We start from the raw sequence: 12,917 nt of genomic DNA, 5'->3' as shown, positions 1-12,917 counted from the left end.
GGATTTGTTCTGTAAAATTTGGATTCAGTCAAAAGGCCACACTCAGGGACCTAGAAGGCCACATGTAGCCTCAAGGCTACAAGTTCCCAAACCCTGTGACCTAGCCCATGCCTCTCTTGTTCATTGTTTGGGTTCTGATGGCTCAGAATGAGTATAAATAGCAATTGTTTCTGTTCTGGCCAGAAACTCTAAGGGTCTTTCCCCTCCCAGAATGATTCTTTTGTGAAGGCAAACTAGGCCATCTTTTGCCTCAATTCTTACCTAGCCCTTAACAATTGAATGGGTGTTGCCTCAGACAAACTGAGACCTGAAAAAAACCTACTTTAAAAAAAGCCAAGGTCTCCTACTGCATCTGGGGCCATTGCCAGTCATCCTAACCTGTGTCTTGCCACTGGACTCCAATAATGGGAGGAGACAATGAGGCTGATGATTTTGCACAGCTCTGCTTCACTTAAATCCAATTCACTTGCAAGTGGAGACATCACCTACCTTATGTCATTGGTCTTTTTCGAGATCAAAGGACAAACAAACAACAATCTTACTCCTCACACACACACACACACACACACACACACACACACACACACAGAGTGATCCAGTGATACTGGCTTCCTTGTTGTTCCTTGAATAAGATACTCTATCTCCCAATCCTGGGCATTTTCTCTGGCTGTTCTCCCTCCTCATCTCTGTCTTCAGCCTTCCCTGACTTCCTTCAAGTCCCAGCTAAAATCCCACTTTCTACAAGAAGCCTTTCCAGATCCCCCTTAATTCTAGAGCTTTCTCTCCATTGATTATTTACAGTTTATCAGATACACACACACACACACACACACACACACACACACACTGTTTGCACACAGTTGTTTGTATGTTTGAGATCGAGACCATATTTTCCATTTCTTTCTATCCCTAGTGCTTAGCAAAATGCCTGGCACTTAGCAGATGCTACTTGGCTGACTGATTGAGCATATATGGTCAAAGAAACAACAAATTCTAAGCAAACGAGGTCTTGGTTTGATTTTTATTAATTTTGTAAGTCTTTTGAAATTAAAAAAAAACTTCTGGAGATGAATGTGTACCTTCCTTCTTTTTCAGTACCTTAACATTCACTGACTTCATGGTTAAATTCATTTTATTTGGGGTAGAGGGTGGTGGAAGGAGGTCAGGCTAGGGGTGTGGTTTGGAAATGACCAGCAAGGGATATGGTGACCTGAATCCACCCAGAAAACTCTCCAATCAGAGCTCAGGGTCCTAAGGGAACAGTCTAAGGTCAGTGGGAGGGAGATGGAGATTGCTAGAACTCAGACAGCATGAGAATTATACAGGGTAGAATTTGGTATAGACAGGTACAGGCATGGCAAGTACAGACTTGAGTAACTGAAGTTCTAAAATAACCTTGTAATAAGGCAATTTAATCTATGAAGTGCTGCCGCAGCTTGGGGACAGCATCAAACCTACAGGGTACTTTTCCTTTCCAGAGGTTGCTGGTAAAGTTAAAAATTGCCTTGCTTATATCACATTGAGAGGTTACACTGTTTTCTGTTGTTGTTACTGAGATGTTAATTAACTTGGTCACAGGCCTAGTTCTGTGTCAGAGACAGGTCTTCCAGCCTCCAAGGTTAGCTCTCTCCACTACACCAAGATGCCTCTAGTCTTCTATTTGTGACTATGAAAACAGTAGCATAATAGTAGAGATAATTTCCTCCAAGTTTCTGGGTAAATTCAGGATCTATTAGTCAATTACTTATGCACATTCCCAGCAATTGAGACCAGATGGAGGCACATAGCTTGACTGTCAGCTTGTAGTGGAGAAACACAGTCATCAGAGGCCCCACGTTCACAGAGCAGCTCTACTCTTTGTATAACTTTGAACAGCCTCAGTTACCCCAGCTGTAAAATGAGGGAGATTAAATGATCTCTAAGGTCCCATCCAACTCTAAATCCTATGATTCCTATCCTGTGGTTCCCTCAATTTTAAGAGTTACAACAGAATGCTTGCTGGGACAACCTAATATCAGGAATTTGGTCCCTTTCCTCAACCAAAGAGCCTGATTCGGGGCATTTTTAGTTGCTGCTCTATTTATTTTTCTGCCCAGTTTATTCTTCATTAACATATAGCCTTAATGAATATGATACAGATGTCCCCAAAGACTCCAGTAACAGGTTTATTTTTACCAATTCTTTTTTCAAAAATCCTAAGTGGCCAGTTTCGTTAGCCAGAAAGCAACATTTTCGGTTTCATTCCAATATCCTACTTTTCCACCTGTCAAGTGTCACTCACCAAGGATTATTTGCCCTGCATTAAAAGGGCCTGTCAAAGAATGAACTTTGACTCACTCTTTCCAAAAGACAGAGAAGCAAAAAGTGACTTAATATTTGCAAGCCACAGTCACACAGAAGTGGAAAGGTGCAGATCACTCATTTAAAAAGCCAAGACAAAACAGAATTGAATAAATATGCTCAAAGGAATAACAATCACACTGAAAGTATAAGGAGGCAAGTATTTATTAACCACCTACTATGTGCCAGGTAGGGAATCTAGGTGGCACAGTATAGAGTGCCAAGCCTGGAGTCAGGAAAACTCCAGGAAGTCAGGAAGGCAAACACTTACTAGCTATGTGACCCTGGGCAAGTCACTTAACCCTGTTTGCCTTAATTTCCTCAACTGTGACAATAAGCCAGAAAAGGAAACAGCAAACTACTTCAGTATCTTTTGCCAAGAAAACCCCAAACGGGGTCACAAAGAGTTGGACATGACTGAAATGGCTGAACACCAAAAATTGTGCCAGGTACGGTGCTGAGCATTTTACATACATTATCTCATTTCATCCTCACAACCCTGAGAGGTAGGTGCTTTTATTATCCCCTTTTAACAGCTGAGGAAACTAAGCTCTAACTTTTAAGTGACTTGCCCAGGATCACACAGCTAGTAAATGTATTGAGGTAAGATGTGAACTCAATTCTTCCTGATTCTAGCCTGTAGCTGCTGGACTACCTAGCTGCCTCCTAGGCATGGATGGACCTTTGAGCTTCAAGTTAGGAATATTTTTTACTTATGCCTCAGATAAAACTCAAATCTTTGAGGACTTGCTGGGTTGCTGATCTTCCATCAGTCTTTTGCGATACTTTAAAAATTTTTTCATTTAATTTTCTTCTTATTCTGAACTTAACAAATACTGAACATAATTAGAACTTCCATTTACATGGCACAACGAAACAAGAGTTGGCATTTAAACGTTCTAGGGAGAGCACGCACTGAGGGAACGTGAAGAATCAAGTATAACACCAAGGCCAAGGTTGTAAAAGGTTATCTAGCTAATTTTGCACCTGAAGCAAGAATATACAATTGTGGCAAAGCCTCCTTTCCATTCTAGTGACATGCATTCTTGGGATAGTTTCTGTGCCCCTCAGTTTTCTGCACCCCAAACAATGCCTCACTTGTCTCCCCGTTGTTACTCCCCTCTGACGCTAGGCATTGTCACGTCCCGATACACTGCAAAAGGGAGCTTCCCTCATGACATGTGTATGTCAGTGCACCAGATGTTGGCACACACTTCATCACATTAACACTATAACCATGAAGTTTCAATGTCCCTGGCTCAAGATGGAGAGGGAATATGCAGCTTTCCATACATCTGGAGTTAAGAAGAAACAGAGACACCATACCACTGCTAAGTTTAAGCAAACAAAATGGGGGTTAGATTGGTTTTTATAATATTCAAAAGTTTTAAAGTTAACAATGGTCATTTTTCTTACTTGTTTATATTTTGAGGGATGACATACATTTTGCCCTTTGGCTGAGGTGAGAATTTCAGGGTGAGAATTTACACTTTGGAAATTAGCAAACACTAAAAATCAGGGCTTGATTGATTGTCTTGATTCTTGATATTCTAGACTTAAGAAAGTGATGAGGAAAATGTCAGTAATATAGACAACATGAAAGTGTGTCCGGTGAACATCCCCCTACCCAGAGCCAGTTGTTAAACATTTACTAGCACACTTCTGCCCTTTTGTGATGTGCATAATACAAAAGAAATAAAGGAACCTGAGCTTCCTTGTATTTTCTATCCTTTATTTAAAGGTAATTTATGTAATGAAGTGAAGTTTACTTCTGATCATTCAGTGGTAGCATCTGACTTCAAATGATGACTTTAACATAGTTATAGTACATGTTGCATTCTTTCAGAATGGTGAGGGATAGGGCAGTACATCTGGAATCTAGGACCTCGTGTGACTTTAGGTTGCTTCCCCATCTCGGTCTCATTTGCCTCACCTCTAAAATGATGAGAGTGGACAAGAATTTAGCTTAGATGAGTAGATGGCCTCTAAGGCCCATTTCAGATCTCAATCTTTACTACAGAAAGTCCTAGAACCTTAGAGCTGAAAGGGATCTTTCCCTTTAATCCAACCTTATTAGTGTACAGAAGATTTCTAAAGCCCAGAGAGGTAGACATAATTCTTTTACTTATACTTTTCATCCCATCCCCTCTGGCCTTCCAAACTTGACTCATCATTTATTCCCTCTTTCATGCAAATCCATCAGTCCCTTTCTAATGACTTTTTTTCTTTGTACCTATAAATGTGCTCAGGTGTCCTAAATCCCAGGAAAAAAAAAAAACCTTCCCTTGACTTTCTATCCTATCTAGCTAATTTCTCTTTTTTTTTTCAACTCCAATACTAAACGTCTTGAAAAAGTTTTCTCCATATGATGTCTCTGCAACCTCACATTCACTGTCTTCTCAATACCCTTGCAATCTGGTTTCTTCCTCCACCACTATACAAAACTGTCCTCCATAAGGACACTGATAATCCTCTAATGAAATCTTATGCTGCATCATCCTTGACCTTTCTGTAGCCCTGAACACTGTCGATGACACCCTCCTTATGGATAAGGTCTCTTGTCCTTTGGCGTCAGAGACAGGGACCAATAAATGGGTTCTCATCCTACCTCTCTGATCCCTCCTTTTTTCTTTGCTCCTGGCTCATTATTCTCTTTCCCACCCCTTGAAGTCTGATGTTCCCCTAAGGTCTTATCACAGCTGTCTTCCTTCTCTGCACACTCTTCTTTGTCAATCTCATTGATTCCTATGACTTTGACTATTTCCTCTAACTTGGAAGTTCTAACCTATCCTGGACCCCTGGCAGTTTAGTGAACTCTATGGCCCCTCAGAAGAGTGTTTTAAAATGCATAAAATGAGGTTATGAAGAAAAATAATTATATTGAAATATTGTTCTCAAAATATTAAAAAGCAAATTCATGGACCCTGTGTTAAGAATGCCTGCTCTATGCAGAGGACTTCCAAATCTGCATGTCTAACTATGACCTTTCTTCTGGATTCTAGACCCACATCTCTAATTGGCTATGACATCTTCTATCTCATTGTTCTAGGGACACCTTAAACTTAATATGTCCAAAACCAAACATTGTCTTTTACCAAAAACCTTAGTAGTCAGAATTTTCATATTAGCTTTGCTTATTCCTTCTCCCTCACTTCCTCTATCTTATCAGTTACATACTGTTTATTCTATCTCATATCGGTCTCCTCATTTGTACCCCAACTGTTACTACTCATCTAAAGGAACTCATTTCCACCACCTTGGACTATGATGAGAGCCTCTTCCTACTTCTACTCTCTCCTACCTCTAATCTGTCCCCTATACCACTGCCAGAATCATCTTTAGTCTGCCTAGGTTTGAGTCAGGCTCTAAACCGAGGGTCAGCAAACTACAGAGTGAGGCCCAAATCTGGCCCAGTGCCTGTTTTTATACAGCCCAAAAGCTAGGAACAGTAAATGTAAAAACCATGCTTAGCTCTCAGACTATACGAAAAGTGGTGGCAGGTGAGATTTGTCCCACAAGTCCTAATTTGCTGAACCCTACTTTGAATTATAGGTAGAAATGCAAGAAAATTAAGAAAGAAGGAAGATATTCTGGTGTATAGAATTTAATTTTACTTTTTTGTTCAAATACCTTGAGAGATACCCTATTACCCACCAAGTTGGGGTTCCTTTATATTTAAATATGATGCCTCACTAATTTTCCAACCTTAATCTCATACCACTCACTTCCATATATTGTCCTTCAGCCAAAATGTATTACTTTCTCTCCTGAACATTCCCTGAAGTTTCCTTCCTCCATGCTTTTGCTCATGCTGTTCTCTATAGGGCTGGAATGTTCTCCTTCCCCCTCTTAACTTTTTGAATTTCTAATCTTTTAAAGCCCATTTCAAATGCTACCTCCTCCATGAAGCCTTCCCTGATCCACCTTGATGCTAAGACCATCACCCTCATATTTCCCATAGCCACTCAGTTTTATACGTATCATGGAATCTGTTATATTTATCATAGCACGATGCTCTGTACACAGTAGGTGCTCAATGAGTATCTGTGGAATAGAATTAAGGATTATAAAGTGATTTGTTGGTTCTCCTTCCTTGTCTCCAGTGTCCTTTCCCTCATGCAGCTTATTTCTCCTCCTTGGGTAGCCCATATCAGAGAGCAGTTTTGAAACTGTTCCTTTGCTCCAAACTATAGACAAAGAAAATGAAAACAGAAGTCATGTTCCTTGAAATAACTGAATTATGTATTCCTGAAATTCAAGTAAAAATTACAATAAGGCTGCTTGATGTAAAAACATGATTCAGAATTTTAAAAAAAAAAATCTGCCAGGGCTTCCCATTGCCTCTTAGAGATAGTAGACCAAGATAACACAAGTATTCTCCCCATTCTGCTTTGGTTGACTTTTTTAAATTGCTTTAGACTCTTTAAAATAAGCTTATCTTCACCTATTTATTATTTTTCTGGCAGTGGGTTCATACTTCTCTGTTCTATTTTGCAGAGCCTTCTGGGAAGCCTCAGTATACCAAGTGCCGTTCACCTGAACTAGAGACATTTTCATGCTACTGGACTGATGAAGTTTATCATGGTCCAAAGAGTCCAATAAAGCTGTTGTATAAGAAAAGGTATGAGTTCCATCCCTGCCCATGCTCTTTCCCCACATAAGTGAAATTATAGACTTTGTACTAGAAGATGTTCTCAAGCACAATCTCCTCATTTTATAGATGAGGAAACTGAGGTACAGAAAAGTTTAAGGGACTTACTGAGGGTCACAGAGCTCATAGCTGCCTGAAGGTGGATTTGCACCCAAGTCTTGCTAATTCCAAGTCCAGCGCTCTATTCAGTCAGTCACTAAGTATTTATGAAATACCTACTATGTGCCAGGCACTGTGCTAAGCATTGGGGATACCAAAAAAAGGCAAAAGACAGTCCCTGTTCTCAAGGAGCTCACAATTTCATGGGAGAGATGACATAAAAACATCTATGTACAAGCAAGATCTACAAATTATAGATAATCAAGAAAGGAGAAGGACTAGCATTAAGGGAGATCTGGAAAGAATTCCTATATGAATTGCTAATTAATTTACAAAATTATGAAATGGGGCAGGCATTCCAGGTTCTTTGGGTACTCACTGGGAAAGACCATGATGGCAGTGAGAAGTGAAGCTGCAATTATACTTTAAGAAAGCACAGAGGGTCAAGGGGTGAACAGACACAGAAGGGATAAGGTCAAGGTGTAAAAGGGATACAGAAGCAGATGGTGTGAGGACATGGATAGAATGGTGAAGGGAGGCAGGCAGCATGAGGATGGGGAGGGGAGAGGCACAGATGAGCACTCATGTAACCATGGATTAGAATTAGGAGCACTCAGTAGCGTGGATGAAATAAAGATGGAAGAGTCCTAGAAATGAGGAGGGGGGAGTTTGAGGTCTCATTTTTGTAGGTTTTGGGAGGAAAGCCGTTATCCATGCTACCCTGGGATTAGCTCATTAAATATCCAAATCATTTCAAAGTTGCTGGTAAAACTTTAAATTCAATGTATCCACGTCACCCCAAAATTATCATTACTTTAAGGTGTTCTGCTGGTCTTATTGCAGATGCCTGGAGCTTATCTGAGATTTAGATTATCAAAAGACTAAAAGGCCCTGACAGCAAAGCCTAGATGGCTGCCCCTGATTTCAGCACATTTTGGGTTAATATATGATACAATTGCAAATTATGCTTCTCTGATCTTTGGGATGGTTTATATGTGACTTCTAGGCACTCCTTTGCCATGTTAGCAGGAATGCTATTGCCACTTTATACTCACTGATTATAAACTTACTATATTGACTAGAAGCATGGGGAGGGAGTTGTCAGGGGGACCAGAACAAGATAAAATTTTAACACACTATAGAATGTAGGATTTTAGCTGAGACTTGAGGAAAGCTAGTAAGCAAAGATAAGGAACAACCAGTAAACATGTCCAGAGTCTTGAGATGGAGCTTCTTATCCAAGGAACAACAGGGAGACCAATGTTGCTGGATCACAGAGTGTATCAGGGGAATCAAGCATAAGAAGACTGGAAAGGAAGAGGAAGCCAGGTTGTGAAAGGCTTTGAGTGCCACTGGAGTATATCCAATGGGGGTTGGGGAGAAGGGCGATGACGTGGTCAGGTTTGCACTTTGGGAAGATTACATTGACTGCTTGAACGGAGAATGGACTAGAGTGGGGAGAGACTTGTGGCAAGGAGTCTGACCAGCAGGCTGTTGGAATTGTCCAGGCATGAAGTAATGATTGCCAACGCAAGGGAGACTTCAGTGTCAAAAGACAGAAGGGGGCACGTGTAAAAGATTTTACAAAGATAAAAGCAACAGGCCTTGGCAACAGATTGGATGGGAAGGGGTAAGGGGATGTGAAGAATCAGGGTTTGAGGTCACGAGCCTGAATGGCTGGAAGGATGATGGTGTGGTTGGCAGTAAGATGGGGGGAGGACTTGAGAGGAGTAATAGTGAATTCCATTTTGCTCATGTCAGATTTAAGATGTCTCTAGGACATCTAGTTTGTACTTTCCAAAAGACATTTGGAGATCTGAATCTAGTGGTTAGGAGAAAGGTTGGGGCTGGATAAATAGATCTGAGAACCACCAGCAGAGAGATGATCTCTGGATTCATGGAAGCTGATGAGATCACCAAGTTAAATCCTGTAGAGGAAGAAGAGAGCCCATGACAGAGCTCTGTGGGACATCCACAGTTATTGAGTGTGACCTATTTGAATATCCAACAGAGAAGACTGAGAAGGAGCAATCAGATAATTAGGAAGAGAACCAGGAAAGAGGAGTATCATGGAAACCTATCAAAGAGAAGGGGGTGATTGTCAGGGTGAAAGACTGCAGAGAGGTCAAGAAGGATGAACACTGAAAACAGGCCATTTGATTTGGCAATTTATGAAATCATTTGATAACTTTGGAGAGAGGAGTTTCAGATGAAGTCAGGAGCCTCACAATAAGAGACTGTAGAGAACGAAACTAAGAACAAGAGGAAAAGAAGTGGGGGCGGGTAGGTGGTGCAGTGGATAGAGTGTTGGGCCTGGAGTTGGGAAGATCTGAGTTCAAATTTACTTCAGACTAGCTGTGTGACTTTGGGCAAGTCACTTAACTCCTATTTGCCTCAATTCTTCATCTGTAAAATGGTGCATCCTGGAGAAGGAAATGGCAAACCATTCCGGTATCTTTGCCAAGAAAACCCCATGGACTCATCCCTGGGGTCTCAAAGAGTCAGACATGACTGAATGGCTCACTAACAACAACTGTAGATGGCCTTGTCAAGGAGTTTAACCAGGAAAGGGAGGAGAAATCCTCTCCTCCTTGCTGTCTCTCTACAGGGTGCTATACTGCATACAGTCATGTACAGAGATGGAAATGGATATTATTGGCTTTGGGAGTATTCTATGGCTATATAATGATGGTTACTTGCATATCCCTTTGAATTCACATATCTCACCAACATGTTTCAAGCACTATGCTATGCAAAGAACTAGGTTAGGTGCCAGGGATTCAAAGATAGACATCACATAAACCCTGTGCTCAGGGAATTTACTATCTAATGAGGGGAAGGTTGACCACACAAATGACTGAGATGCAAGGGAGCGTAGGAGAGATACAGAGAAGAGGTACAAGCAAGGTGCCCTTCCTCTTATTGGGCAGGACCAATGAGAAACCATGGAAACCACAGGGTATGAATGGAACCCTGAAGGAAGAAAGTAATCTCAGCAGCACCTTTCACATTTTCAACGTTGATTGTAGGAAATAGTAAGAAAATGGAAGCAGAGGTGTGTCAGTGTAGTCTTTGACATTTAAAAAGATTTTATTTTCAGTGAATTTTTTCCTTAAATTATCACAGCCTTTTCTTGGTCTTTCTTGGTTCTACAAGTACAGAATAAATGCATAGTTTTTTGTTTTGGGGTTTGTTTTTTTTTTAGGCAAGTGGGATTAAGTGACTTGCCCAGGATCACACAGCTAGTAAGTGTCAAATGTTTGGTCTGAGGTCAGATTTGAGCTAAGGTCCTCCTGACATCAGGGCCAGTGCTCTATCCACTGCGCCACCTAGCTGCCCCATAAATGCATAGCTTTTTAAAGTCTCACCTCGGATGCCTCTGGAGGACAGTGCCACTGCCCCCAATAAATTCACTCCTTATGTATACTTGATAGCTTTTGTTATTGTTATTGCTGTTCCATTGTTTCAGTCATGTTCAGCTGACTGTTCATGACCCCATTTGGAGTTTTCTTGGCAAAGATACTGGAGTGGTTTGCCATTTCCTTCTGCAGCACATTTTACAGATGAGGAAACTGAGACAAACAGAGTTAAGTGACTTGCCCAGGGTCACACATCTAGTAAGTTTCTGGAGCTGGATTTGAATTCACATCTTCCTGACTCCAGGCCTGACCTGTGCCACCTAGCTAGGCCAGTTGTAATCATCCTTAAAACATTGCTTGATGTTTACTCCTCAAGACCTCTAACTTTTCCCTGTGTAGTTAGCAACTTCTCAGCTAGTTTACCCATAACAAATCCCTTCATTTCTATTTATTCTTACTTTATTTGAAGTTTGAGGTTCTTTCCCTATGGTCAGGCTCAATAGCATTTTAAAACCTCCCCTCTTTCCCTGCCTGGGAAGAGAAGATGTAAACCAAGCTTAGAAAGAGTTCTTCTAGTTAAATTGGTTTTGTATCAGTTCCAAAGATGATGTTCTCCATTCCCAGCTTTGAATGAGAAACAGGGAGAAAATATGGAGAACTACTGTGAATTCCTAGAACATGAGACACCCTTATTCAAAACATTTTCTTCAGGACAATATAAGCAGTCTGGGGATTAACAGCAGTTAATGATTATGTATGTCATTAGCCCCTTTCTCTAGCGAATATAGCCAAGAGTTTATTGTGGGTTCATAATGTGCAAGTAATAATTTATTTTATGAATAATTATATAAAATTACTTACACAAAGACATTTAGGTATGGAGGCAATTACCTATGGAGCCTAATTTGGAGTCTGGGGGAAGGGGAAATGGAGGAGATTGAGAAGATACCATGAAACAGAAGAAAGTTATGATTGAAAGGGAAGGTAGATGTAAACTGAATGTAAGTTTTCTCTACTTCACAGTTTTTCCTAGTGATAACCCAGCTGACAGACATACATTGTTTAGACCTGTTTCATTTTGAATAAGAACAGTATTAGCAAAGTACAGTATAAGGAGCATACTAGGCAAGTATGTATACTGGAGATTGAGGGGAAGGTGGAAAATAATTCAGTTCATCTAAAATACTGTGCATGGAAGAAAAAGGTATGAGAAAAGGGTGGAAAGGAAGGGTAGTATGGGTGTGAATTTTGCTCAGTAAACAATAGACAACCATTGAAGGGTTTTGAGTGAAGAGGTGACATGATCAGATCTATGACAACTCTGGAATTAGTGTGAAGAATGTTTAGAAGAGGAAGAAAGAGGCAGGAAGGCCTATTAGGAGGCCCTTTCAATAGTCCTGCATGACAGTAATGAGACTTGTGTTAAGATTGTCTTCAACAAGCCTTTTTTAAGCATCTGTTTTGTTTTAGGCATTGTGCTAAGTATTAGAGAAACAAAAAAAAAGAAAGAAAGAATGAAAGGAAAGAAGAAAGGAAGGAAGAAAGGAAGAGAGAAACAAAGAAACAAAGAAAGAAATAATTCCTGCCCTCACAAATATTACAGTCTATCAGGAAAGACAACATGTACATATATAAATATATAAAAACATATATACAAAGTAAATTAAAGGTATTTTGGGGAGGGGGTACACTAATAGAAGAATTAGCAGTCTTCATGTAGAAAGTGGCTGTTAGATTAGACATCATACTTTTTATGGTGCAGAAACTGTATCTGTTGTAATAAGACATTCCACAAGTCAGAGTGGGCTAAATGATAGTGCCTGCTGAAAATATAAGGAAATTGAATATTTAATTACATTTAAATTAATATTAATTATTTTTTCTTCATTTGTCTTTTTTTTTATTTTGGGGAAATAACATTTACCGTAACTGGACAAGTAATTAGGTGCATAACACATAACCTGATTTACAAATAAATGGGCTTTTCAATGGTTTCCCAAAATAATGGCTATTGAGTGTCACCTAGTATAAAGCCACTTGCTAAAACACTATACAGCACATTTTAATGGCATGTCAGATTGGCTGGAATTTACTCCAATATACAATCTAACCAGATTTCCTGTCACTCACTAAGAAGGTGATAGCTATGGAGTTGGAAGGGGCCTCAAAGATCATCTCTTTCATCCCTAACACTTAACAGATAAGGAACCTAAGGCCCAGAGTTCTGCACTGTTTTCACTGTGCCACATATTTGTTTTTCTTGAGTGAAAACATGGACATTGCCTTGTCCATGCCAGGTGCCAGGTGGCACAATGGATAGAGTACTGGGCCTGGAATCAGGAAGACCTAAATTCAAATCTATCTTTAATCATGTCCCAGCTTTTCATATTATCTCTCTTTCTCTCTCTTTCTCTCTCTCTCTCTCTCTCTCTCTCTCTCTCTCTCTCTCTCTCTCTCTCTCTCTCTCT

General features: G+C 40.2%; 1 protein-coding gene across 1 annotated transcript in view; it reads left to right on the top strand.

The window, feature by feature from the left end:
- The window catches only part of GHR (growth hormone receptor), a 326,414-nt gene that overhangs the window by 281,391 nt on the left and 32,106 nt on the right, over nt 1-12,917 (top strand). Inside the window, exon 4 of the mRNA XM_027863533.1 lies at nt 6,838-6,961. Coding sequence (XP_027719334.1) covers nt 6,838-6,961 — 124 coding nt within the window. The remainder of the gene's footprint in view (nt 1-6,837; nt 6,962-12,917) is intronic.

Source organism: Vombatus ursinus, unplaced genomic scaffold (genome assembly GCF_900497805.2).
Source record: "Vombatus ursinus unplaced genomic scaffold, bare-nosed wombat genome assembly UNPS02014772.1, whole genome shotgun sequence".
Lineage (NCBI taxonomy): Eukaryota > Metazoa > Chordata > Mammalia > Diprotodontia > Vombatidae > Vombatus > Vombatus ursinus.
This window is presented reverse-complemented; position numbering and strand designations above follow the sequence as displayed.